Source organism: Coenobita brevimanus, chromosome 71 (genome assembly GCF_032717465.1).
Source record: "Coenobita brevimanus isolate Jiangsu-jjx chromosome 71, ASM3271746v2, whole genome shotgun sequence".
Lineage (NCBI taxonomy): Eukaryota > Metazoa > Arthropoda > Malacostraca > Decapoda > Coenobitidae > Coenobita > Coenobita brevimanus.
Genome location: NC_137024.1, coordinates 58,464,107 through 58,491,178, shown reverse-complemented (window position 1 = coordinate 58,491,178; position 27,072 = coordinate 58,464,107). Strand labels below are relative to the sequence as shown.

Sequence of the window (27,072 nt, the reverse complement as noted above, 5' to 3'; positions counted from 1 at the left end):
ATCAAAAGCTTTATTCTTGGTTACATAGAAAACTTCATAGCACTTTTTTCTTAGCAATTTATAAATATTAAGCCTCAATTATTTTCTTCCATGTTACTCATATATTTCTTGTATTCACGAAATTGAACCTGATTATGAACAAATGGACAAAAATGTGTAATATGCAAAATACTGTATACTGCAGAGAAAGAGGTGCTACAAAGTCTTCTAAGCCACGCAACGTATGAGCCCATCTGATGTAAAACCTAACAAAACTCATTCTAATAACTAAAATCAGTTCACACATGGATTTCATGAACAAACATACAAGCATCTGAGAAAGAACACTGGTATATTTATTAACAACTTGAGCTAATGCAATCTCACTTTAAGGTCTGAGTTACATTTCTAGGTGCAGCAGTGATAGTTTACAATTTATCAAAGTGATGTGAGTGTATTCAGTATGTTGTTCCTGTGGTGGCCCCAGGCTCATCTGAATGTGAACCCAGTGGACCACTGGCTGAAAATGCCCTTCTCATGCTGTCCACCATCCTCTTTCATGGGATACAGAAGGAGCTGAAAGACATTTGTATAGCCCAACAGCAAAGTTGCTTGGTTATACTGGTGCAACCACAAGAAGGCATCCCTCTAAGGTTATACACTACAGGATAGTAATTTTGCAGAGATCCATACTAACAAGATCACACAACATATCGGACAACAAAACAATTCAACAACTTGTACTACACAGATAATGTCTCCCTAAGAAAGCTTTCTGTCTGTGTGGGGCAGAAATGTTTCCTGGACAGCGTGAGCTAAACCTTTCTCATGGTTTATTATGGCAGAGCAGTAAGGGAAACTGTCTAAAGCCTCTGACCAGTTCACTCTTGCCAAAGTTACCGGTACTGAGCATCATAAGACTGTCAACAGTACTGTGCTAGGGAGTGATGTACTACTTGAAAGAACCAACCATTCTTATGTCAGAGGCTCAATAAATACAAGGCTGATAATCCATAGGCAATCAGACTGGAACTTGGTTAAGCAAGACATTTCTAGTGCTACAATATATGGATCATTCACAGCACTAAAAGGCTGAGAAAGAAGGGCTTCCTGTACACAACCTGAACTTCATGTTCAGTATTCACTTCTCACAGCAACAGATTCTACACTACACTTTTTAACCCCTTGGTTGCAACATGCCTTCCCAAAGGCACTTCCTGTAGCCAGTGACATATTTTCCAAGATCTCTTCTAATTTTTAAAATTTCATGCATTTTCCTATGGCATAAACCAAGTGTTATGCCTGTTTTCTGACAAAACATGCAATGAAACAGCCTTCATCTCACCTGGGAACTAGTCAGATATATCATGCTCTAACCACCAAAAACATGGTTGTCTTCAACTCAGTATTGTGCTTCACAATAATGGGGGTACCTCAAGTCTCGTAGTTTATTTCATTTGTTAGTTCCATTTGTTAGCACATTTACTTGTGTATGGCTTTGTATTACCATACAATAAGCAATGTATCTTGGTAAATATCCCTATGAAAATCCTTGACATCAAAAGGTCAAAACTTCCCAAAGCACCTGCATCAGGGAAGTACAATCTGGCAGACATGCTGCAACCTTGGGGGTTAATACCAAGTGCCCCAATATACCAATACATCATATATGTCTAATTCATGAATACAAAATGTTACCCATCAAATAAAATATAAATGTTTTTGCAGGAAGATATTTTAACAATCTGGAAAGAGGATGAGGTTGATTACCATGCTATACAGTATGTAACAAAGCTAGTATTTATTTTTTTTTAGATTTTCACTATTGCATACACTCCATATATACATACAAGTATACACTTAATTTTACACATTAGTACATTAGACATCTGTTAGGTTAGGCTTTAAACCCACTGATCATGGAGATATCTATTCAACTCATTCTTGCCATCTCCTGACGATTTATTTCAGCTTTGGGCAAACTTTTCAAACTGGAGGGGTTAGATACAGCCTTACCAAACCCTAGAATACAAGATTCCTTTTCAAAGATGAGTACAATCGTCTGGAAGCAGCAAGAGATGTGAAAAATGGACATCACCTGGATTCAAGGAGTTCAGCCCAATCCTACATTCCCCAAGGGCAGTATTGTTGTCAGTTAAGAAGGCTCCCTAGTTCCTCTTTCTTAGCAGTTATTCCTACAAGTAAAAAATTAATATAATTTATAAGCTCTTTATTTCATCTATCTGTCATCCAGACCATTACTGCCTGAAGGGCATATGGGACTCTGTGCTTGATTACTCAATCCAGACATTTATCAAGTGATGTCAGTGAGTCATGATTGGCATTAGGTGAGCAATAAACCTCAACCACCCCTATACTTCTATAGGTCACATCCAACTGGAGTGTCTTAATCCACAAAACCAGCAGGCATCCATTTGGTTGTATGGTTACCACACAGTGTAGTAAATGGTTTCCTGGGCTACAAGACACCATTTGGGTTATCATTCAGGGTAGAGTTACCTGAAGGTATCACTAAATCAAGGAGTGCATGAAAATATTAATGTATCACCTGCAAAAATGAACTACTGTTCATTCACCATAACCTGGGCCAAATTTTCATCCTTTTGTACCTTATTTCACATAGTTCAGTGGCAAAGTGTGAGATAATGCTACAGCTGTACATCCACGTCACAGCACAATGGTGACTAGCACCATAATTTGGTGTTAATCTCTGGTTACAACTGAGCATTCAAAGTTGGAGAGATAGCAGTTTTAGGCAAAGTTAAAGTAAAAAAGGAAAAATGGTATAGTAAAGGTGCCAGAAAGCCTCCTCAGCCGATGAAAATACGAGCCCATGATCCCAGCCACCTGACTCACCAACAGTGCAGGTAAGTGAGCTACAGCCAATGTGAACCCAGGAATAATGTCACCAGCCCAGCAAATAATGCCAAGCAAGTCCTCATTATAATCAGTGAAGTGATCCACAATACAATGACTTGACTGGGACCATAAACTGAGGGGAAATGACAACTCAACTTTATATGGAACAGCTGAACTTTTAACAGCAAGCTGAAAAATACAAGGCAGCCCATATATAAGACTCCACTTCCACCCCACCAGGCAAGTTCTCGTGGGTTGTGCGGACAGCTCAGTCAGTGTCACCAGCATCTACCTTGCATCATTTATTCATTTCCAACTCCAAAATGCCATAACCACGCCTACACTATCCAACCGAGCCATCCCCGCAACACAAAATACTGCCTTGAGTTTCTAGTGGAGTGCTGTTCACATGTCACTCTGTACAACAATTGTTTCCTCATCACTGCGATTGTAAACTGGAACAACCAGCAAATTGGTTTAATAGGTACAGTAGTAGCAGTAGAAATTTAAAGGGCAAAAGCTGTGTACTATACTGTAGATTTAGTAACAAATAAGAATATAAAACATGACAGCTCATAATAAGGACTTCCTGTACACAGTCAGTCTTATGTTCAATGCTATGGCTTGGTTGCAATATTTGTGGTTCAGGGAGATATTCCTACATATTACTCTCCTTTGACAATTGCAGACATATACCGGTATTAAAAAATAAAAAAATAAAAAACAAAACTATTCAGCCTGAGGATATCTTTCATATTTTTTTCTTGCCACCTCCAAATGATTTTATTCTTCTTACAAGACTTTTCACTAATGGAGTGGTTGGATTAGCACTCAATTACCCTTTCACAAGAGAGGCCTTTCCTAAGCTGAACTGTATAACCTGATGACAGCAAGAAAAAACTTCAAAACACATCACTGCAGTGAAGGGGTTAACAGTGAAATCGTGAGAAACCAAACATGGAAACAAAGCCTGAAGGAAACATCAACAAGATATCCAAGGCCTGCAACAGGGTCACACTAATATTGCGTCAAATTACATGAAACTCAGAATGCAACATGAAAATAAACTAAGAAGGAGTAAATATATGTCCTACTGAATAACAATATGAATATATTATATACTGTATATATATATATTTAAAAAAATCCCGGTTCTACACAAAATATGGCTTGAAGTTTTTATTAGATTATCATGTGTGACAATTTTGTGTACACTTTATAAGCTTCATCTAAAACATCAGCATATAATAAACCTTCAAAAAATTAAATATAAAATAAGAACACAACGGTTCAAACTTGACATAACACAAATGAACATAAGATAGAAAACTCTAATATACTGTCTACAGTAATTCTCCATTTAACACTGTAAATGTGTTCCTAAAAGCTACTGTGTTCAAGAAAGACTGGTTTGAAAAAAATAAAATAAAAAAAAATAAAAAATCTCAATGGAAGAAATGGCTATGTCCATAATCATCATCCGGACCTCTTTTCCCACCCTAGTTCAATAAACAGGTAACAGGTTGAGATAAATGCTAGTGTGAGCTGTATTAACCTATACCCATAACAGCACATTCTGTCTAGTAAATAATGTAAAATGGCATGTCACAGTAACAATCTCTAAAGAACTTTATTGTGAAAAACATGTCTAATGAAACGTTAAATGAGGAATTACTGTATTACAAGGGTCAACTTTACTCGTCCCGATGTCAATGGAGAGGCTGCAGATTACATCCTTCCCCCTATAAACTATCCAACTAAATGCATCATTTCACTTCCCTTGTCATTAATTTATTCAATGATCACATAAATAATAGACTTCCCAACCATGTCATGAAGTATACTGTGTACTGTATAGTACCACTGAATATATGAGAGAAAAGTTCATTACTGTACTGAAGTGCTACTATTACTGTATCAACTGATATAAACACAAAGTTATGAAAATATAAAGTGCTTCCTTATTTTAACTACATATCATCACACAATCTTCCTAAAAATGAATAAAGAAATACAGTACATGGACAATATTTTTTTTACGACACCAACTTTTATTTATATCTTAAAATATAAAAATAAGTACTACCCTGTCTCTGACAACACACCTGCCACTGCAAAATGAAGACTAACATTCACCAGTCAAATATTTCAACCACTTCATGAAGCTATACCGGTATATCAAACTGTTGGAGAGCTGGCATCAAAAGTTCTGTCATGTCTTGCTTCCCTCTCCTCCCCCCATGGTAGAGTATTTGAAAACCAGTCTGGTGAATCCACAGCAACTGATATTGTTTTACTTATCTGGCCATATATCTGTGTCAGTGTTAGCTGCTGCTGATGCACCACACTGATCATCCTAAGTCTATGGAGAAAGATGCAAGACAGGTGATGGAATTTTGATGCTGCCTGTACATGATACATCAGGTTTTCCTCAATATGCAGACAATGCACTACCAATATTCACACACTGACACCAAAAATATGTTACTAAAGACTATGTAATTACAGTACCGGTATAAGACGAAATCTGTGACACAATGTTGTGACTATGTAATGTGTGAGTGTATGTGTATGTGTGTATGTGTGTGTCTGTGTGCACTCAGGTCTAGCGTGCAAAATACATCTGGATCAGTGGGGGTGTGTAGTGAGGCCCATTAGTTCACCCAACATACTGCTCTCAACTCAACTGGCCAATATCAGAAGCTGAGCCAAACTCACATGTGGATCACCCACCCTACCATCACACTAACCAACTCCTCTCACTGTCCACCTTAATATGGGAAGTACAACTGCTTATCAGAACCTTATGCATCATAATTTCTATAACAACAAAGCTACCAAAGGCCCTAATAACATCATCATAAAAGCAATAAGACAAAATGGATGCTCATTAAGTATTTAAATGGCCATTCAGTGCTTGGTTATCATATAAATACTGTTCTTAAATTTAAAAGTACATACTGCATCGGTATCAGGTTCAATCACCAGGTTCTTAACAATAATAGCAGCTGATATGATCAGTTTTCTTGACACAATAGGAATATATGACAGATGCTGCACAAGGACAATAAGTAATACCATACACCAAACATTTCATTCATACTGAATATTCATTCACCTATGAAGGCATTGAGTCTTCATTCAGACATCAACTATGATGCCTTTCATACTTTCATCCATCCAAGAAGTTTATTCCTTACAGATTACTGAGGTAAATGCATAAGCATGCAACAAAATACATAATCTGATCACAATTGCCGTTGTAAACAACCAAAAAGTAATCCATTCCCCGACTAGGAGTACACATACTGGACTCAGCCACCCACCAGCACACACCAGTCAGGCTAACTGCCCACACCCTCCAATAACACCATTCACACAGTACCACCTGGTCCCTAGTTCACACCCGGTACAACACAACCGGAAGTACATGAGCCAACAGACACTTCCTGCAGGTCACATGGATGCTGTGACAAAAAAATATATATATATATACTACTTCAGTAATGAGGTGAGCCTATGATGTTTCTGCTCAGTTCAAGGAGGATACCCAAATGGAAGATGCTTTGCCCATGTAACCTTGGAATATCACTACACATCCCTAAGTACGGCTTTCAAGGTCCTCTTCTCATCCAGGAGTTTGAAGGAATCTGCAAACACTTTCCTGACATGCTCAAACACTGCCTCATCATACACTGAACGTGCTGTGTTTGTCAAATCAAAAGGTTCTGAAAGAAAAGCAACAACAAACAAAGTTAAAAAGTATGAATATTCTGTACTAAAAATTTTTAGTACCAGTATTACTTCTCCAAATAATTCATTTTACTGATACTTTTTTTGACTTGCCATACATAATTCTTCCCACAAATAATCATCACTAACCTTCAATGCAGAGGTACTTCCACATATGAGCATTGTTCTTGCTGTTGAGGACGGAACGACATTGCTCCGTGGGTACTGTCCCCCCAGTTCGTACTGAGATTGTCTCCTCAATAAATCTATTACACAAAGAGATGAAATATAATAATTCAATCAATCTGATAATACACAGAGACGAAATGTCAAAACTCAAGTTCAGAATCGTTAATAACTTTTCTGAAAGGCATATCTGTGAAATAACGGGTACAAGACTAGTAATGGTATGCTAAAATCTGAGCAATTTACAAACATAGAAAGCACAGGAACCTTGACCATCATGGGTAAAAGAAACCAATAATTAATCAAGGTGAAGGCATAAAAAACTTTGAAGGCAGCTGCAACATCAATACAAGTACCGGTACATGCTGATTAACAGAGTACAATAACTTCAAGAAATCTTGTTATAAACTTACGTAAACTTATTGGCAAAATAGTTGAGGAAGCCGTGGAAGAGCTTGCCCAGGCTGTCTTTGTTGTTGGAAGAGAAGGTGGGCATCTTCTCAGTGATGGGGATGTTGCCGATGTAATTATGGGGGCGAAACTTGTCAGGGAATGCCTTCTGTAGGCAAGGCAGCACAGGTGGCTCTGCACCACCTAGAAAACGTACAAGGGAAAAGCTTATATACAGACAGATATGCAGATAGATGGATGGATGGATGAACTACTGGTACAAGTACTGTATCTAACAACTGAAAAAAGTAAAATACTGGATACAGTACAATTTCACTGTGTATTTCAAATTCACCTACAAGAATAAATGGGTAGTGATATCTCTTTCGTAGACTTATATTTCTACTAGAGAAATTAACATGAACACAACTGTGACCTCTGAATCAGTTACAAAGTAATGGAAGTGCATTTGTAAAGAGAGAAATTAAATTAGTTTTAACACATTAAATATGGAGAAGTATTGATATCTTACTATCAACAGACAATTTTCTTTAACTTGGAGGAGACATTTCCAACTTGATGAGTTTGATATACCTTTCATCATCCCTTTGGTATGTTTACTAGTTTGAATATAATCATCTGGTGACAGACAGAAAATAAAAAATACATTGTTAATTGAAGGGGTTAAAACTTGTGAAATATCTGAATAAACTATACTACTGCATAGAAGATCAAAGAGGCCCATGCTTACGTTGGAGATAGTGTATGACCATAAGGACAAGAGAGTACGATGAGATGGTCATGTCCTTGGCGTTGTTGATGTTGTGGTGCTGTGCCCACAGCTTCACCACCAGGGCCAGTGGACGCACACGCCAGTCCACTGCAAACACAAGAGAAACTGAACATTGTTGCTGCTGCTGTTATTGCATTTCCAGGCTCATATGAACATTAATGGATTGCAAGCTGGAGCTGCCCCCATCCTTCAGCCTACCATCCTCCTTTTGGAGGATAAAGAGGGACTGAGGGTTTTTTGTAAAACTATATGCAGTGACGTGCGCCATGTGAAGGCCTCTCTGGCACCAGGAAATCAGCACAAGAGTAAACTCAGGAAGAAGGTAAGAATGGAAGCAGAATACATATGAGGTTGATTAACATAGTTGTAGAGTTATTAGCATACAGGGCACTGCATTCTTAAACCCTTACCAGTGCAGTCACCTCCTGTGTCTGCCTCATTTAGCTGCCTTTTGCAATACACATGGAATGTGCTAGGTAGTACCAGTACTTTATTTTCAATCCCCTGCCCCAACAACAGAACATCCAAATGGCAAATCACCATTTTAATAACAATAATCAACATCATCTCATTTATATCAGATGCAGTAGGATCCAGGGGGGGGGGGGGGAAATCAGGGCAGATTTACAAAATATTACACATACACTGCGAGTAAGAGTTGAGGAGATGAGTGTTGCGGACACCCACAGTGTTGTTGCAATTCAGATCCACATCTACCTGGGAATACGCATCTCGGAATTTCAGAATTGGCACCTTCGCACGGATCAGCTCAATCTCACGGATGAACCCTGCCGAGGTCACGGATATTAGTAACAATCAGTGCTGTGAAAATACCCACTTATCACTGTAATAACACCCTATACACAAGCACTCGTTGAATTACAAATACTGAATGTCAGGGATGTGTTCATACAGCCCCCTGTCTAGCTGCAACTAAAATGGGGCCCACACACAGTAAGTTATTAATGGCTACTTATAAGTTAAGACCGTGTTAATACACTCCTTTTGTCTTACCGCAATTGTTGAGCTGCCGCTGGAGGAATTTGAGTACGGTGATCGCCTCGGTGCGCTGATCCATGTCGTGTGGCGTCAACACCAGGCACATGTCAACATCACTGCAGTCTGCCCCAAACCCACTCAGTGACGACCCAACTACATACAGTCGACATCTTGGCAACACATTCTGTTGGTGGTAACACCCAAATTATACCTACCACATTACTTTGCAAATAACTCTTAGCCTACGAGTACATTATTTGCATTTGTGCTATTTCTCTCAGTAACTCACCATTAACTCCTACGCTATCAATACACCTTTTGTTTTTGTGTTATTTCTCCCATTACCACGCCATTTATACTATGAGAACATCCATTTATGTGTGCTATTTCTCTCATTACTCTGCCATTAACTCTAAACTATATTTTTTTTTTTCATTCATTGCCAGATGCCATGTATCCCAAACAGGGTGGCCAAGGGCTTAGAGTTAATTGTTTTACAGGGAGGGGCACTAATCCTCCACCAACCCCACTTGGCACGTAGGGAGAACGTTATACCAACAGCATCTGGTGTTCCCAGGCGGTCACCCATCCAAGTACTAACCAGACCCAACAATGCTTATCAATTTGTATTTATCTGTGCTGTCTCCAGAATAATTAATTCAGCTGAGAAGAAAGAGTTCCAGCTGGACGGGTTAGAGATAGCCTTCATTAACCTCATCACTACAATACATCTCCCCTAAATGGTATCAAATTTTCTGTGCCATAGATACAATTTTAAATGAAACAGTATACTGTACCTACTGTATTTCATACATCTCAAAGTGCCTTGGCATTTTTTTTTTCTTTTTTTTAAGCACTAGTACAACTTCATATCAGTCCTCTCCAGCAACTATCAGAACATTACATTAGCCAAAAAATAAAAAATAAATTGAATATAAAAAGTTAAAAAAAATAAAAATGCACACACGCACACTGACGAGAACAAAACATACCCGAATAATTTTATAAATCTTTTCCTTTAGTTTGATCTTCTTGTCAAAGGTCTTGTTGGTCTGCTGATGCCTCCTGAAGGTGTCCCACACCTCTTGTGAGAGCTGGTCCCACTCACTCCCATTCACCAACTCACTTGGGGTGTCCACAACCTCACACCGCCACCAACTGTTGTTCCGGCAATCATTCTGTTGCTGATCCTGTAGCTCTTCCTCGTTGAAAGTCCCCGCCCGATCACTTAAAACTCTGGTCTGGTTCTGCTTGCCTCTGTTTCGATCTGTCATGTTATTGTGGCTTTTGTTGATGTGATGGTTTCTGCTGTGAAAGTCTGGCACCCACTCTGGATTAAACCGGGGGTGACTGCCAGGGATGAGGTAGTTGTGGTGGTGGTGATGGTTTTGGTAGTGGCGGTAGTTGTTGGGATGCTGATAGTGGTATGGCTCATGGTAGCTGTACCCACCATTATACCTGTCATATTTATGGTTGTTGTGGTAGTTGTTGTAACCCCCTCTTCTCCCTGCTCCATCTGGATAGTGTTGGTTGAAATACTGCCCATTTTCTCCTAGTCTACCATCCCTACACCCATAATAGTTCCCCCCACCAGAATGATTATTATGAAGATGATTGTTATGGTACTTGACATAATGACTTGGTTGATGATACTGTTGGTGGTGGTGATGAGGGTAATGGCCTTGGTTCAGTCTATAGTTATTATAGTAGTTGTTATTGTTGTTGCTGCTGCCACCATTGCTGTTGTGCCGCTTCTGCCGAGAGTTGCAGTAAGATTCACTGGAGCTGCTGGTGCTGGAGGTGGGTGACTGGCTGCGGGAGTCTCTAGTGGTAGTGGTGGTGGTGATGGCAATGGTGGCAGCAGCAACACTGGTGCTGCAGTGGCCAGGTACTTCTATGTGACGTCTGAAAGGGTAAGTAATGTCGCATTAGTTACTTCTCATTCATCAGCAGACTTTACAACAATTCTTTAACATTCTGAAACACAAAGCTAGAATTTCAACAATTCTTTAACATTCTGAAACACAAAACTAGAATTTCAACAGTTCTTTAACATTCTGAAATACAAAGCTTGAATTTCAACAGTTCTTTAACATTCTGAAACACAAAGCTGCAATTTCAAAAGTTCTTTAACATTCTGAAATACAAAGCTAGAATTTCAACAATTCTTTAACATTCTGAAACACAAAGCTAGAATGTCAACAATTATTTATCCATCCATCCATCATCTAATCCTACGTTGCACCATGAGGAGCGTAGGAGCCCGAGGCTAGGCAAGTTGGTCCTGGCATTTAAGATGAGAGTGAAACAATTCTTTAACATTCTGAAATACAAAGCTACAATTTCAACAATTCTTTCACATTCTGAAACACAAAGCTAAAATTTCCAACAATAAACAGTAACTTCATCAGCTAACTTTGCATAATTTCTTCAAATTCATCTTGTAATGAACAATTATGTGATACACTCCAAACGAAAAACTGTTATTAAACAGTAAATATGAAAGGGATGAAGCACAAGAATGTGTGCATGCATGCATGCACACACGCATGCACACAAACACACACACACACACACACACACTTATCATAAGATACAACGCAGTATAAAATACAGGTAAATCTAGTGACTGACTTGGTGCCCTGCTTAGGATCGGAGTCTGTAGGAGGGGAGTGGTCTCCAGGCGGGCTGGGAGGACTGGGGGGTGTGGAGCAGCGTGAGGAGTATCCAGTGTCACATCCTCCACTGTTGCCTCCAGACTCAGCACCTTCCTGTCCCCTATGAAATGAGTGTGCTTTTCATACTCTTAACCCTACTGTCTTGAATCAAAGGTACTGTATGTTGTTTAAAAAGGCATTTTATCAACACACATCCTAGACTTTAAGTGACAACTAAGTGTATGTGAAAACAGAGCAAAGTGGGAATGGCAGGAGACAGCATGGACCATTACATGTGCAAAAGAAGACAGGGTCGGAATGAGGGAGTGCAGCTCAATCAAACTATAATGGTAATCCATGGGGGAAAATGGGATGGATGAATGACTAACTGACAGACATGGGGGCTATTACTGGGTTTCTGTTACTATTAATTTCAATTGCTCTCTATTATATTAAGATTATAATTACTTTAGTGGTCATCTATTACTATTACTCGGTCATCTATTAGTATTACTATTAATATATGATTTATGATAACGATATTAATTAAATTGAAAATGGTTTTTATTTTCATTATTGTTGGGAGGCTGTTCCACTGAATGCACAAGTGTGTCTAGATCACCTGATGGCCTGTTGACCACTCTCCACTCTGCAGGTCTCCTGTGGTGTACCTGCAGCTTGGAGAGCAGCCAACAGGTAACCAAGGTGAGAAGGCTGTTTTTACTGATTATGGTAAACGGTATTAAAGAAGTGTCTGTAATAGGAAAGTAATATACAATTATCTATTACTTTGCCTTTTATTACTATTACAATTACTATTACAGCCAGGAACTTGTGATCTATTACTATTACTTTGAAAGCCCTGTAATAGTCTATTACTATTACTATTACATATTACTATTGGGGGTGGGGTTACGAGGGGTAGACCGAGAAAGACATGGGATGAGGTCATTAAGTGTGACCTCAGGGTTAAGGGACTGAACAGGGAGGCTGCAATGGATCGTGCAGCATGGAGAGCCGCCATTAGGTGACCAAGGCCGACGCATGCAAGCATGTTGGAGCCTTTAAAAACTAAACGAAAACGAAACGATTACTATTACTCCATATCTGCCGATTCATGAAAACTGGTGATACATCTTGTATGTCACGACCACAGTGAGATACATGCGCAACTATGTGGAATACACTTTAATTAGGCTTTAATTTGCCATATCTCTATCTTGAATGCTGAGTTGAACTGAAATTAACTCCCGAATATAGCTAGTGTTTGTCAAGAAATAGATGTTATGAAAAGACTGTGGAGCTATGGTTATGGTCTTATTCTGCACAAGTTGCAAAAAGCAATGATTCTGTTCAGTTACGGAGGATACAGTATGTGTTAAGCTTACACAGAAATAAGACTGAAATTACTAAAAAATAAAACTGAAATGACTGAAGCAGTGAATTATGTTTGGCCACATATTCTACGACATATAAGCTCAAAACCTTAATTAAGCCTATACCATGATGAATGAAAAATATGCGAACATTACACATGTCACTGATGAATAAAGGAAAAATTCAAAGTTAACATTTCAAGCCTCTTGTATGCAAGGTATACACTAAATTTCACTATGCCTGTAATTGGATTGCTACATAATATGCTCCAGTACAGTTATTTCTATACATATACAGTACAGCAGAACCCCAATACCTCAGACCCCGCATTAATAAGATAAAAAATCTAGGCAAATAAATTCAATGCAACTTGGATGAGTACAAGTTACACAAAATAACCAGCATATGAATCAGACAACCACACTCCTGCCTCCCGACCATTTAAAAAATTATTAAAAATCCTTGAAAAGCTAGACAAAAGGGCATCTCTGGCTCAAATTACAGTATGGCTGAATATGGGATTTTGAAACTATGTGTTTCTGATATCTGGAAAGCTAAAGACAAGCTTTTGAGTAGTACAGCCAATTTTGGTGTTAGCAGTGAACAATTAACAATGAAGATATTTAAAATGCCAAATTATGAAGTTTTAGATGGGGCCATTAATAAATGGTACCTACAACAACGTTCAGTGGGTGTTGGAGTCAGAGGCACTGAAATTCAAGCAGCTACTGAATGTCTGGTAAAACTATGAATTATTGTATGAGGGTTTCAAGGCTAATGCTGGAGGGCTACTCAGATTTATCATATATATATATATATATATATATATATATATATATATATAAATAAAAGTAACACTGAATCAATTATTGCAAACAAAACACTTTTTGAGGCAATTCATACTTTACATAACTCTAACAATCTCATAACTCGGACAGTCTTCTCCCTCAATCGTTTGAGTTTGAGGGGTTCTACTGTATTTACTATTATTAGTTGTTGTTATGAGTGGTAGGTGGGGCTTTCAGATGACTATACTCTAAATGACAAGCTTAAATGATTTCCCGTAACCCAAAAAGCCATTTACAGGACTATACTTACCTTTTCTTCTGATGCTGGCTGCCCTTCCATAGAGCCTCCTGCAGGAGTTTTTCCACTTCCTTAGCATCAACTGCCTTGCCTGCACTTGGGTGTTGCTGCGACTGGACCAACCTGCGCTCCTCCTGCCCTGGAATCCCCACGCCCTCTTCACAGATGCCACCATGGCCCCTCCTCACCACGCTACCTGCCTCTTTACCTCCCCCGTCTGGCTCAACCTGCCTCCTCCCACTCTGACCCTTGTTTTTCTGGCTATTATTGATATTGTTTTTGTTATTCTTAGTCTTGGAGTTGCTCTGATTATTGTTACTGCTGGTGTTCGTGCTGGCTCGGGTATTGGCGACAGTTGGTTGCCCACGGGGAGGCGAAACCATACTTGCCTGTACCTCTCCCAGTAAATAAGGGTTGTTCTCTAACCAAACAGATGAGGAACAATTTTTATGTGACCACAGAACCCAATCAGCAGCTGCTGTCTCCAAGTCAAATGGCCGTGTGGCTACGTATGCCCACTGGGAGCCTCTCTCTCTATTTGCAAGTTGAACACTGCCTCTGAGATTGTTGCTGGATATAGTACAGCTGCTTGTACGATGCAGGACACAGTCACCAGGGGGTTTCTCCAGGTCACACAGGTCTCTTTCCTCGTATGAGAACTCAGAGTCCTCCTCTGCCTCTTCACCTACAGGCTGGGCTCTACCCCTTCTGCAGCACCAGCCTTCAGTGGAACTGTCTAAGTTGGCAACAAGTACCTTCTGATTTCTTTTACCTGAAGAGATTCTTGTATTGTTTTCTGGCAGAGGTGTAGTGTATGGACTCTGACTGAAGGAGAGGTGGGTGTGGAAGGAGCCACTGTGGGTGGCTGGCACTATGTGAGGGTAGAGGGGAGGCGAGGGCAGGCCAGAGGAAGGGTTGGCGTTTGGGGTGAGGAGGTGCAGGAGGCTGTCTGTGAGCTGCAATTGGCTGGAGACACCACCACACTTGGCTCCCACCTGTAACATCATCACTAGGTCCTGATACAGTACACAATAAATGCTGAGCATTTTATTTTGAGCCAAACACTCACACACCAACCACGAAGGTAAAAAAAATATGTTGATCAGAAAAGAACCAGGGCCTGATGGTTCCACAGATGACAGACACCAAACATCTAAACAAAGGAGACTTTGCCACAGTTACATATCTACAAAGTCATGTAATAATCTTATCCTGTCACTTGTTCTAATGATAAGGCCATGGCAACATGCAACTGGGAAACTGCTGTGCATGAATAAATAGTAAAGAATAAAACACATCCAAAATGTATGAAAAAATTTTAACACACCACAAAATATTTACATATAATGCAATCTGGTTAATTACACCATCAAGTTCTATCATATATCACATTCTTACATTTTATTCTGATTTTTTGCACTTGATATTCATTAAATGCAAATCATATTACATCCGGATTCATTATCCAAACTCTAATCCTGACCTCAGCAATGGGATGAGAATTAACCAGAAATATGAAGTACAAAAGCAGAACCATTAAGCAGCACATCTTAAGAAATGCTCCACAGAGCTTTTTACACCAACCAAGCCTTCAAAAACTCTGATTAAACACACAACCAAAAATTAATTTCACTTTCTTTTTTTTTACTCTTTTGATGTGCCTGACATACAGCTTATTTACTCCAATTAAAAAAAAAAAAAAAAAAAAAAAAAAAAAAACTCCATATACACAGAATTTCATAAGTATTCTAACTGCATGTCAATCCCTTACTTTCCTTAACTTTCACACTCTGCTTTTCAGAAGGAAGAGATGGGCAAAAGGCATAACCTGGTCGATATGATCAGGTACTTTTAAATCATTATTTGCTACTACCAGACAATTCACTCACTTTCGGGAAGATATCTATTAAAACACCTTCAGTTTTAAATTAAGTGGAGAAAAGGTGTCCGGTAAAACAATGTCTTCTGGCTGTGAAAGTCAATAAGCAACACCACTGCCTACCACTGGCTAAGCAGCATGATTCACAGCCATAGCAGCCAAATGCTGGGAGGACCAGTGACTGACACTACTGCCACAAACCATAGGCACCACACAACCCAAGACTGAGGCACAGCTGCTCCACATATTGCGAGTCTGCTTCACCCCCCTCCCCCCCTATCTCATGCACATCTACATTCTCATGCATACACACATATGCATGTATATGTGCACATACATACATACACACACACACACACACACACACACACACACAAAATATTCTAAATTCACACACTATACTGTATTTTGCAAATAAGAACATGGACAAATACAACATATACACTACATTCATACATTAAAAATGCTTCACATCATACAAATTTCTGGAAATGTGCTTCACTAGTGAAGTCCGGAACACCTGCCACATCCAAACACACCTGTTCCCCATCTCACACACCTGACACAATCACACACTGCTGCTCTTTATTCACTTCTGCTACTGACCCACTCCACTTCCCACTACTGTTCCATAACACAAAGAAATACAGTGACGCCAGTAGCAATGCTACCAGTTTGCATATGCAATGGAGTATCTTATGCAAGTTCTTGCAAACTCACATTATGCATGGAATAAAATAAATTTCATTGGTGCTGCAGATGCTCATGCTTTTTCATTCCTTTAACTGAACTGTCAAGGTAACTTCAGACAGAAAATTAATGAACATACCTGATTGTGAATTAATACTCTGAAAGATAAAATCTCTTTAAAATGCTGTGTTCCAACACAGACAATTCATATTTCAAGCTCTATGCCTATGAAGAAGTAATGTACCTTCACTTAATCTAAGACGAGAGTTAACACAATAGAAGTGTCAAACGTACAGGCAAACTGCTTCTCAAATCCCTTAATTAGAAAAACCGAATACCGTCACATCAACCATTGTATGACACAACACTAGCATACTTCAGAATGGGAAGTCCACTGTAAAGAGTTTGACAAACATATCCAACCAAATCTAATAATAACCCTTATGTGTATTGGAGATGCAAGGCTAGGCTACCATAGTCCAAACCACTGAAGCTGTAAAGGAATGATCTACACCCCTGGTTGCAGTATCTTAATGTTTTTCCTATGGCACCAGACTTCTCTGAATGCGAACCCAGTGGATTACAGGCCAAAACTGCTGCTTTCCTGAAGTCCACCATTCTTGTTTTGGGGTATAAGAAGGAAGTTCAGGAGCATCCGTATAACCGGGCAGGAAATTTACCATGCTATATCAGTGCCACTGCATGAGTGCCCTTCTATAACATCGTACATCTCAACATGACAAAAATGTCCTCAGTCACCTACTGCAACCAAATACAGTACTGTGCTTTACAACTACAGCACCAGACATCTAAACATATCCAGTGGCAGACTAAGGGTGATGGGGCAGAGAGGGATTGTCTGTCCCAAGAGACAGTCATAAGGGGTGACATGGGGCTGAATGGTAAGTTCTTCCATCATAATATATCAAGGGTCTTTAGTAGTACATGCTCGATTTAACAAACACCGATGTAGGGGAAGCCCGAGATAACAGAATTTTTTTTTTCTGGTATTTTTGCCCTATTTAACAGAAAATTTCCATTACATCAAGTGTAATTCCATTAAGGAAATTTCGTGCACAATAATGCATTTCTGGGGGTATTAATCACGGGTTCAGACTGGTGTGTGTAGCACTAAGAGTTAGCATACTTTGCTAGGGTTGGGTTGCTTCAAGAATTTAGTGGAAAACAGCTCAAAATACTGAAAAATTTTCCTTTAAATTGAGCCTCGGTTACAGAACTCGATTTGGTGGAAAACTTGAGATAACGGAATGGGGGTTGGCTGAATTAGTTCATTAAATCGAGTATCAACTGTATCAGAAACAAGTCCAAAAGTAGATGATGTTATACTGCTCAATTTTTATTAAACTTTAATTAATTTTCAAAACTGATGTCTGCAGAGGCTAAAGCTACAAAAAAAAAAAAAAAAAATCCGAGTGTACTGGTAGCTCTGATTTTATTTATTGATTTTTTATTTAATATTAAATTTTTTTTTTGAGGGACGAGGTGGAAAGGTGAATCCTGGGAAACTGTTAAAATACTTTCCTCTACACTGGGAAAGCTGTACAGATCTTTAGATTATTGTTAACAGTAACCATCCATAATATGCAAAAAATTCAGTATGTAAGCAAAATCTTTAAAAATTAAATAAGCTTCATCTCAGTCATACTAAATTTCTATTGTGTACTGAATTTTACTTTATATTTATCCATCTCTGGGAGGAAGGGGGTAACAGTGGACTGGTCTGCCATGAGTGCCAAATACTCTAAGAATGCCAATGAACATAAATATCTTCCCTACAGTTTTGCAAAAAATAAACACACACACACACACACAATAATCTTTCATCATTATGCCAACCTTATTTCCCACCTACATAATGAATTCAGCCACCAAAAAAAATGGAAAGCATACCAGGAATTTCTATGACTGAAGCATAACTAAAAACTGCCTATTACTATCCATAAATGAAAGATCTAGTAAACTGATATGCATCTGCAACTTCCAGCCACAAGTGTACTGAGAAATGTGACCCAGTAACGCGTAGGAAGCTCAGGTGTTGGCTCGCTGTAATTTACTTATGTAATGACACAGAAAACCAATAATGACATACAGTATACTGCATTAATTATCCAAAACCATACCTATATATTATTGTGTGTGTGTGTGTATACAGTAAGCAAATTGATGTGAATTTATAACTGGAATGAAAGTGAGTGGGAAGTGTATATCCGTATGTACTGAATGTGTGGGTGGTGGTGGTGTGTGGTTTTGTAAACAATTGTGAGCAACTGACATGAAAACATAAACAACTAGAATCTAGAATACTTCCCTTGTTACCAGTACCCTCCAACCTGTCCTACCACACATCACCTGCTCACACACACTTATCACTGCTCACTCCTCGTATCTAATGCTTACTGCGCAACTCAAATACTGCTAAGCTTTCATTATATTTTCAAGGTCTTAAAGGTTTAACACGCATATGCATGCAAGCATGACCACGAAAACAAACACACACACACACACACAAAGATGACTTTCCAATCAGAGTACATTATCACTTTATCACATTACTGTATTATGAAACATGAATGGGACAACTGATACCATCCTATTATATAAGTGGCTCCACAGTGATGACAGAAATTAGTGTACAGAGGGTCCCAAACAATTTCACCATGGGGCACATATTGCATCATGAAGAAGGAACAGGTACAGAGCATCCAAAAGTTAACTAACCCACTGTATACACAAAAAACTTCACAGATTGTATTACAGACACAACATCTCAGGGCTGCCTAACATGACTGAAATAATACATCATCACTGATCCAGCCCTAATTCCCACCTAAGAGGGAGGATCCAGAGACAAAGAAAAAAGAACAGAAGTAGCAATGGAATAAAACAATATATCCCATCACGTGGACCAAACAATTACTTTACAAATCATCTAAGCCTTCATAATTCTGGCTTCACAGAGACAATACAAAACATATTAAACTGTCACCCATTAACACTATTCTTCCTGTCGTACTAACATTAGGAGACTCCACACTGAAAGATACACCAAGTGATTTCCTGTAACCCAAGAAACAACTGTGTACACTGGGAGGCAATTATAATGTATAGCTAAAAATGGGCAATTGGTGGTCTTGCTGATTAAGGCACTCCAACCAGATGTGGTCCATAGAGTTTAAATTCAAAATGTGTATTGCTTGCATCTTGTTACTCCAAAGGGATCACGTCCATCTTGTATATCTGGACTGAGTAACCTAGCCCCAGCTCCCTAAGCTCCTGAGAAGGCAACACAGGGCAGAGCAACAGATGTATTCCCTTTATCATGAAACAGGTAAGGCATTTCTAGGACATCCAAAAAAAACCATATCTCACAGAGAATTACAGTAGCCTACATAGTTTTCTCTTTCTATGTAACAGGCTGACACTTTGGCTAAAAATCTTTTGTGTTATGCCTCATCTCCATGTGAACCAGATAGCGCTCAGTAACCCCACCGCCACAACAGAGAGAGTAAACAAGGCAGCGGCATGGTCAAGGCCACACCTGTGATGGGGTTGGGTGGAGGCAGGTGGGAGGATAAAACTGTATGAACACAAATACTATAAAACATGAGCACAACTGTTCTTGTTATTGTTGCTCTTGTAGCCAGACTCATCTGGACAGGAACCTGGTGGACTGCAGGATGAAAATATGCTTCAGTTCACCATCATCCTCTTGAGGACGGGGAAGGAGCTGTGTCATATTTATACACTCAGACAACTCAGCCTCCTGGTTATATTGGTGCCATCAAATGAGATCCGTCTTCATCATTTATGCACAGTTAAATCTCAATTAAAAAACTATGTAGGTGAATAAACCAGTATGTGTTTCAACCTCTTCAATGCAATAACAGTCTGTATTTCATTCTTGATCTATCTATCTATCTATTGCCAGACACCTCAATCCCATTCGGGGTGGCCACAAACAAATCGCCTCCACGTCACCCTGTCCCCCGCCATTTCACTGCCCTGCTCCCAACTCACACCCCCCTCTCTCATATACCTCTCCACCCGATCCCTCCATCTCATCCTCGGCCTCCCCCTCCCTCTCCCCCCTTCCACCTCACTCGCATACACTCTCTTCATCAGTCTTTCACCCTCCATCCTCTCCACATGGCCAAACCACCTCGGTGTATTCCTCCTAACGCTTCCTATCATTCTTGATACCCCCACAAAATTTTGTTCATTTACGAGACGTTTTTACGGTAACTACAGGGGTTAGACACAGCTGTTGCTGACCTTTTCACTACAAAACATCTCCTCTACGATGAATACAACTGTCTGGATGTAGCAGAATAAACCAATAGGATGTGTGTCACCTGAATAGGGAAAAATTACAAAAGTTGGCTTGCTTTCACTAGACAGAAATGGGTCAATGACATCAGTATCTAACCTCTCTAGTTCAAAAAGTCTCCCTTAAAACAAAAAAAAAATAAAAAAAATAAAGGGTGATCTGATTCAAGGGGGTTATGGGTTAAGAATTTCCTAAGTTATCCCTTAAATGAGAAAGAATGGAAAATGATATATGCAGACAGCAGTGAAGGAACTACACTGAGACATCATGATATGCCTGTGCATCTCCTTACACAGTTCATCTATTTTTTTTTTCCCCCCCTGCAACTACCAAATGCTACTTCTCACACATTCATTCACCATACCCATCCATCGTCATCTTGGCCTTCCATGCCTCCTCCCACCTTCACACTCACTCTAATAAACCCTTTTCATCACCACTTTCCATTTCTGCTTTCTCTTCATGACCAAATCATCAAACCAATCTCTCCCACCCTCGGATCGATTAACTTCCCGCCACATCTTTCACAAATATTCTAAAAACTTTATTGGTCTCCAAAGACTGCCACCCCGTTTTTAGAAAATCACTTTCCAATGTCCTTATCGTAATGTAGTGAATCACTACTCATGTCTATTAATGCACATGCCAGTGTTTTGCATTTACAGATAAGAAGTTCAATAACTTCAGCCCAAGTACATCATTTGTAGCTGATTACTACTGCTACCACACAATTTACCTGGATTAGGAGAGCAGGGTTGTTGTGAAGGATTTTATGAAGACCTTATCTAACCTCACCAGTTCAAAAGTCTTTCCTAAACAAAATAGAATTGTCCGGAGACCGGAGACAGCAAGATAAAACACAAATGACATTCAGGCAGAAGGGGTTCAAGCCACTAAAACAGCAATAATGCAGTTGTCAATGTACGGTAGCGAAGGTTTGGCAGATTATTATGCAAAGAAATAAAGTAGCATGCCTTACCTGAGTTAGCATCCATTGCACTGGTGAGGAGGGAGGGTGGAGGGCAGTGTGTAGGGCAGGGTACATGCCACCAGATTTCTAAAACCCCAGGATAAAGCCACCACAGGCACCAAGAACAAAGGCACTGCAAGCAATGGAAGCAATCAAGCAAGCACCTGCCAGTCCATGAGAAATGGACTGTACAGCCTGGAGAAGACCATGCTGGGGCAGTAATAAGACAGAATATATACATAATCAATACTGCAGAACACCATCCCATGAAATATTTAAATTTCAGGCTTTGTCTGTGGCAGTAACTACTTAGTATTCTATCAGTGTACTGCTGATACACTATAATCAAGTAAATTTTGTGCACAAGCAAACAGATGAATATTCATGCCTTCACTATGAGGGATGTCTTAAGGAAAAAAAAAAAAAAAAACTATACTTTTTCCTCCAGAGGCTCCTAAGTTGGATAAAAGTGTCAACTGTAGTTGGGGGAAAAAAAAAAAAAAAAAAAAAAATCATGCTGAATGGATTACATTTATCAAATACAGGTACATAAAAAAAATTAATACCAAGCCAGTTCTTCAACAGGCAAAGCCTTTCCCATAAACATACACAGCTTTGTAGGAAAGGATTATTTATAAATAAATTCATACAACAGCAAACATGCTATCATGCTACTGCACAAGCCACTGGTTGACAAAACAGCAATAGTAGAGTTGGCACACAGTCAAGAATCATGCAGAAAGAAAGTGCCAGGGAAGTATGAGGAAGGCAGACTGTAGTTCAAACAAACATTTGAACATTAATTAAAATGATATAGTCCAAACATTGAGGCACCCCACAGGAACAGCTGAAATACTGATACAGCAGATACAGCCAAAGAACCAAATTTTAAATGCTCTATATTTTAAATGCTGAACTGGTATACCATATAGGCTAGCTAAATCATAGCACTAGACAGATCTCAGTTGGGGGTTTTACCCATAAATAACAAATTTCCACCACAAGATGAAGATATCGTCTCAATCTTTTTCTGGCTATGACAGTCGACTGAAATCATGCTATACAAGGCTTAATACTGCTGGCCATCAGACAACTCATGTTAGCTCTTCTAGTTTATAACTTCCAGATCCTTGCCATTTCTAACATCAAAGCATACATCTTAAGAACAAAAGACATGTACGTACTGACTACAGTCAAGAGTGTCATCTATGTGTACTTGGTTTAGGGAAATTATAGTCTACATGGTATTGTTCAACTGGAAACCTAAAACAAAATGAACACAATGCAACAACCCAAATACAGTATGCAGTTTTGATATGCTAAAACCATCAGTATACCGAAAGAAATTGTCTACGGGAATACATGATCCACATACAGGTAGGCAAGCAGATTTTTTTTTTTTTCTTTCCTTTTTTTTTATGTCAGGATGCAGGTGGGGAAGGCAGCAGGTGTGTCTGGGTTGACTGTTGAAATGTTGACAGCCCCAGGGGATATAGGAGTGAGGTTAGTCACTGACCTGATAAGTACGATTACAGTATATATGAGTGTGTTGTCCCAGATGATTGGCTGAAGTGTGCAATTGTAAATGTGTACAAGGGGATGAATGATGCCCTGGAAATAGGAAATTTCAGAGGCATAAAGCTTTTTGACAGGATAATGAAGGTAATGGAGACAGTTCTAGAATGCATGATTAGCGAAAGAGTGAATATTGATGAGATACAGCTTGGATTTATGCCAGGCAGGGGGATCACTGATTCCATATTCATTGTTCAACACCTTCAGGAAAAATACATAGGAAAGAAACGCGAACTGTACTTTGTTTTTGTTGATTTGGAGAAGGCCATTAACAGAGTCCATAGAGAGGTGGTGAGGTGGGCAATGAGAAAGCTTGGGATCGAGGAGTGGATGGTTAGGGTCGTTTTGGCCATGTATGTGGGTGCTCACACCCAGATAAGGGTGAATGGAGATTTGAGTGATGAGTTTTCCGTGAATGGTGGCATGCATCAAGGGGTCAGTCTTGAGTCAATTGTTGTTTATCATGGTACAGTACTTGAAGCCCTCTTATGTGACTTCAGAAAGGGACTCCAATGGGAGATGTTGTATGCTGATGATTTGGTGTCGGTTGCAGAGAATGAAACGGAGGCTGAGGAAAGATTTAGGAAGTGGAGAGATGATATGGGGCACGAGGGCTTAAAAGTAAATGCAGATAAAACAAAAGCAATGGTATCTAGGGCAGGGAGTGGTACTGTCAAAGAAGCTGGAGAGTGGCCCTATGCAATTTGTCACAAGAGCCGGGAAGTAATTCCATCTTCTGCAGTGTTTGTGATAGGTGGGTGCACACGAGATGGAGCGGTATTACAGGTGGACTGCGAGATAATGCTGATTTCATGCATGTAATGTGTAGGGGAGAGCATGTGGATATTGCCAGGAATGAAAGGACTGAACTTGCCGGTGAGTATACTGAGTACGTAGAAGAGTTTTGTTGTTTGGGAAACATGTTATGTGCTGAAGGTGGGGCAGGAGCTAGCTCTGTGGCTAGAGTAAGGAGTGGTTGGAAGAAATTCAGGGAGCTGTTGCCTCTCCTGATGTTTAGAGGGCTCTCCCTCCTTCCTAAGGGATCTTTGTATGCATCATTTGGTAAGGGTGTAATGTTGTAGGGCAGTGAAACCTGGCCAGTAATGGAAGAGGATATCTGCAGGTTCAAACATACAGAAACGACACTGATTAGGTGGATGTGCAGTGCGTCCCTGAGTGAGAGGCCTGGGGGGCCCAGGTTTACATTGGAAGAGTTGAGAAATAGCATGGGACTGCAGTGTATTGGTGTTGTGATGAGGAGAGGTAGATTGAGATGTTTGGGTATGTGGAGAGGATGGGGGATGACAACTGGGTGCAGATAGTGAGAAGTGCTAACATGAGGGGTAAGGTTGCAGGAGGAAGACTGAAAAACATCTAAGACAAGGTCATTCTGACCTCAGGATTAAGGGACTGAATAGGAAAGCTGCCAGAGATTAAGCACCATGGACAGCCGTCATTAGGTGACCAAGGCCGGTGTATGCAAGCATGTTGGAGCCTTTACAAACGAAACGATACAAAACAAATACTCTGCTGTGGTAGGTGAGGGTTGGGTGGTGGTGTCCGTGTGGTGGCACTAAAACATGATACTTCTAATTCCTAGTACTGTATAATGAAGCTAGCAATTTTGGTGATTTTGTGCAACAGTTTGGTTACTGGGGGGAAGAGACTGTAGCATGGGGTTAAAGTAGGATATTGTGAGAAAAAGGGCGTTGGATCAAAATTCACTTTTCCCATGTACCATCTTCATGGTGTAATCTCTGTAAGGAATTACTAAAGAAAAGACATCTCCATTGTATTTTATATGATAAAGGTACCTAAATTACAAAACCTATTTAAATCCTATGACAGTTTTGAGGGAGCCATGGCTAGATAGTCATGCATTAAGATTCAAGACATCTTACTATACAATGTTCAAAGATGAACACAACACTCACAGTCCTGAGCAGGCAGTAGGCATGTCACCCACAAACACGAAATCACAAAATCAATCATGTCATACTTTACATAAATATTGTTTTATATGCCACACCATTTACTAATTTAAACACTTCCTTGTACAAAAACATACTAGAACTGCGGGTAAAATAACAGCACCACCTGAACCAAAAGTAAGCCTTTCTCATACTTGACAGCTAAACACTGTAAGTTAAAATACTTATGGTAATATTTAAAGTTAAAAAATGCTCAAATTTGTACAAAACTTAAACCTTATAATGTACCAGTGTTAAGGTATACAGAGCACAGCAGCGAACATCATACAAGTAATGTACTCATGGCAAGATCCAAACCTACCTTGTACAAGCCACTATCAGAACTTCAATGTGCACTTTTACCAGTACTGCACATTACTGTAATTCATAATACCTGAACTAGCAGATATCACAGTTCATAGTATTGACACCATGTGGCATTGTACCTAATGACTTTATATAGAAACTTCCAATATAAGTATCACATTACTGAAGTGTATCCCTCACTGACACTCTCCCACCACCAAGGCACAAAAACAATGGTTCATCTATAACCAAGTTCACATTACAAGTGGTTGAAGCAGCTGTGTCTGAGAGGACATTAAACTGCTAACAAGAGCACCAATATGGGCCAACTGGGCCCATGTGGCCAGGCAGGGCTACCACCAGACTAAGGCAGGCCAGGGAGGCGGGCGGCATGCCAGCAGCCGCCACGTCACCTTCTCGGCCTTCAGGGGTGCCAGATGCCAGCCACTCCCACACCCAGGCACCCCTACACTGACTCTTCATGCCAAAAACAAGTTTATCAAGATGCCCACCACTATGGTGCTTCTGTTCCAGTCTAATGAAGATTCCAAACCACTTTCAGCTCAGTTGATGGCCAAGTGTAGTCATTTTGGGGGGCTGATGTGACTAGTGATCAAAGAGATTCCTTCTATCCTTATTACTAAGGCTCATCAAATTTCAAGCAACCATGGTATAATATTCAAGTTGTAGAATTGGGACAGTTCCATCAGGTGAAAACTAACTATACCACTAATACTCACATCACTCCTACAGAATGGCTCACTTTCTGAAGGGATTTGGATTTTTTCCACAGAAAAAATAGCTACTAAAGGTACAATAAAAGAATGTTCAGTGCAATTTTGCATTTCAGCTTCTCCATACTACTCTATCAATCTATCTATTAACTAATCTTTTCTTGCCTCATTAGAAGCATAGGGACAAGGCTAGGACAGCTACTCAGTCCACAATCATTCTCAAAGCTACTTAGTCCAGTCACTCTAAACTACCCAACATTAAAGACATAACTACAGACCCCCATAAGATTATTATTTATGGTTAGACATTATATTAATTCAATCATCATATTCTTAGTAAAAAAAAAAAAAAAAAAAAATGCTATCAGGCTGCATTTCACTGTTAGATTACACTGTTTACTATGCAGAAAATTGGTGAAGTCAAGAGGGTTAGTTCTATTAATAAAGAGGTGTCCCCAAACCCCAAGGGTTCGCCTGCCTGCACAAGATGCAGGAGGCTAGAGTTACTTGGCACTACACCC

The 27,072-nt window shown here is 39.7% G+C and overlaps 1 protein-coding gene across 1 annotated transcript; it reads right to left on the bottom strand.

Moving 5' to 3' along the window:
* Nucleotides 1-3,746: 3,746 nt before the first annotated feature.
* Nucleotides 3,747-26,300, bottom strand: LOC145406801 (uncharacterized). Its single transcript, XM_080277897.1, has 10 exons — nt 26,148-26,300; nt 14,092-15,074; nt 11,594-11,737; nt 9,952-10,864; nt 8,975-9,143; nt 8,605-8,748; nt 7,919-8,047; nt 7,191-7,371; nt 6,742-6,857; nt 3,747-6,587 (listed from the first exon to the last, which is right to left on the bottom strand). The coding sequence occupies exons 1-10, from the start codon at nt 26,298-26,300 to the stop codon at nt 6,451-6,453; spliced, it is 3,069 nt and encodes a 1,022-aa protein (XP_080134023.1). The 3' UTR covers nt 3,747-6,450.
* Between the last annotated feature and the right edge of the window lie 772 nt (nt 26,301-27,072).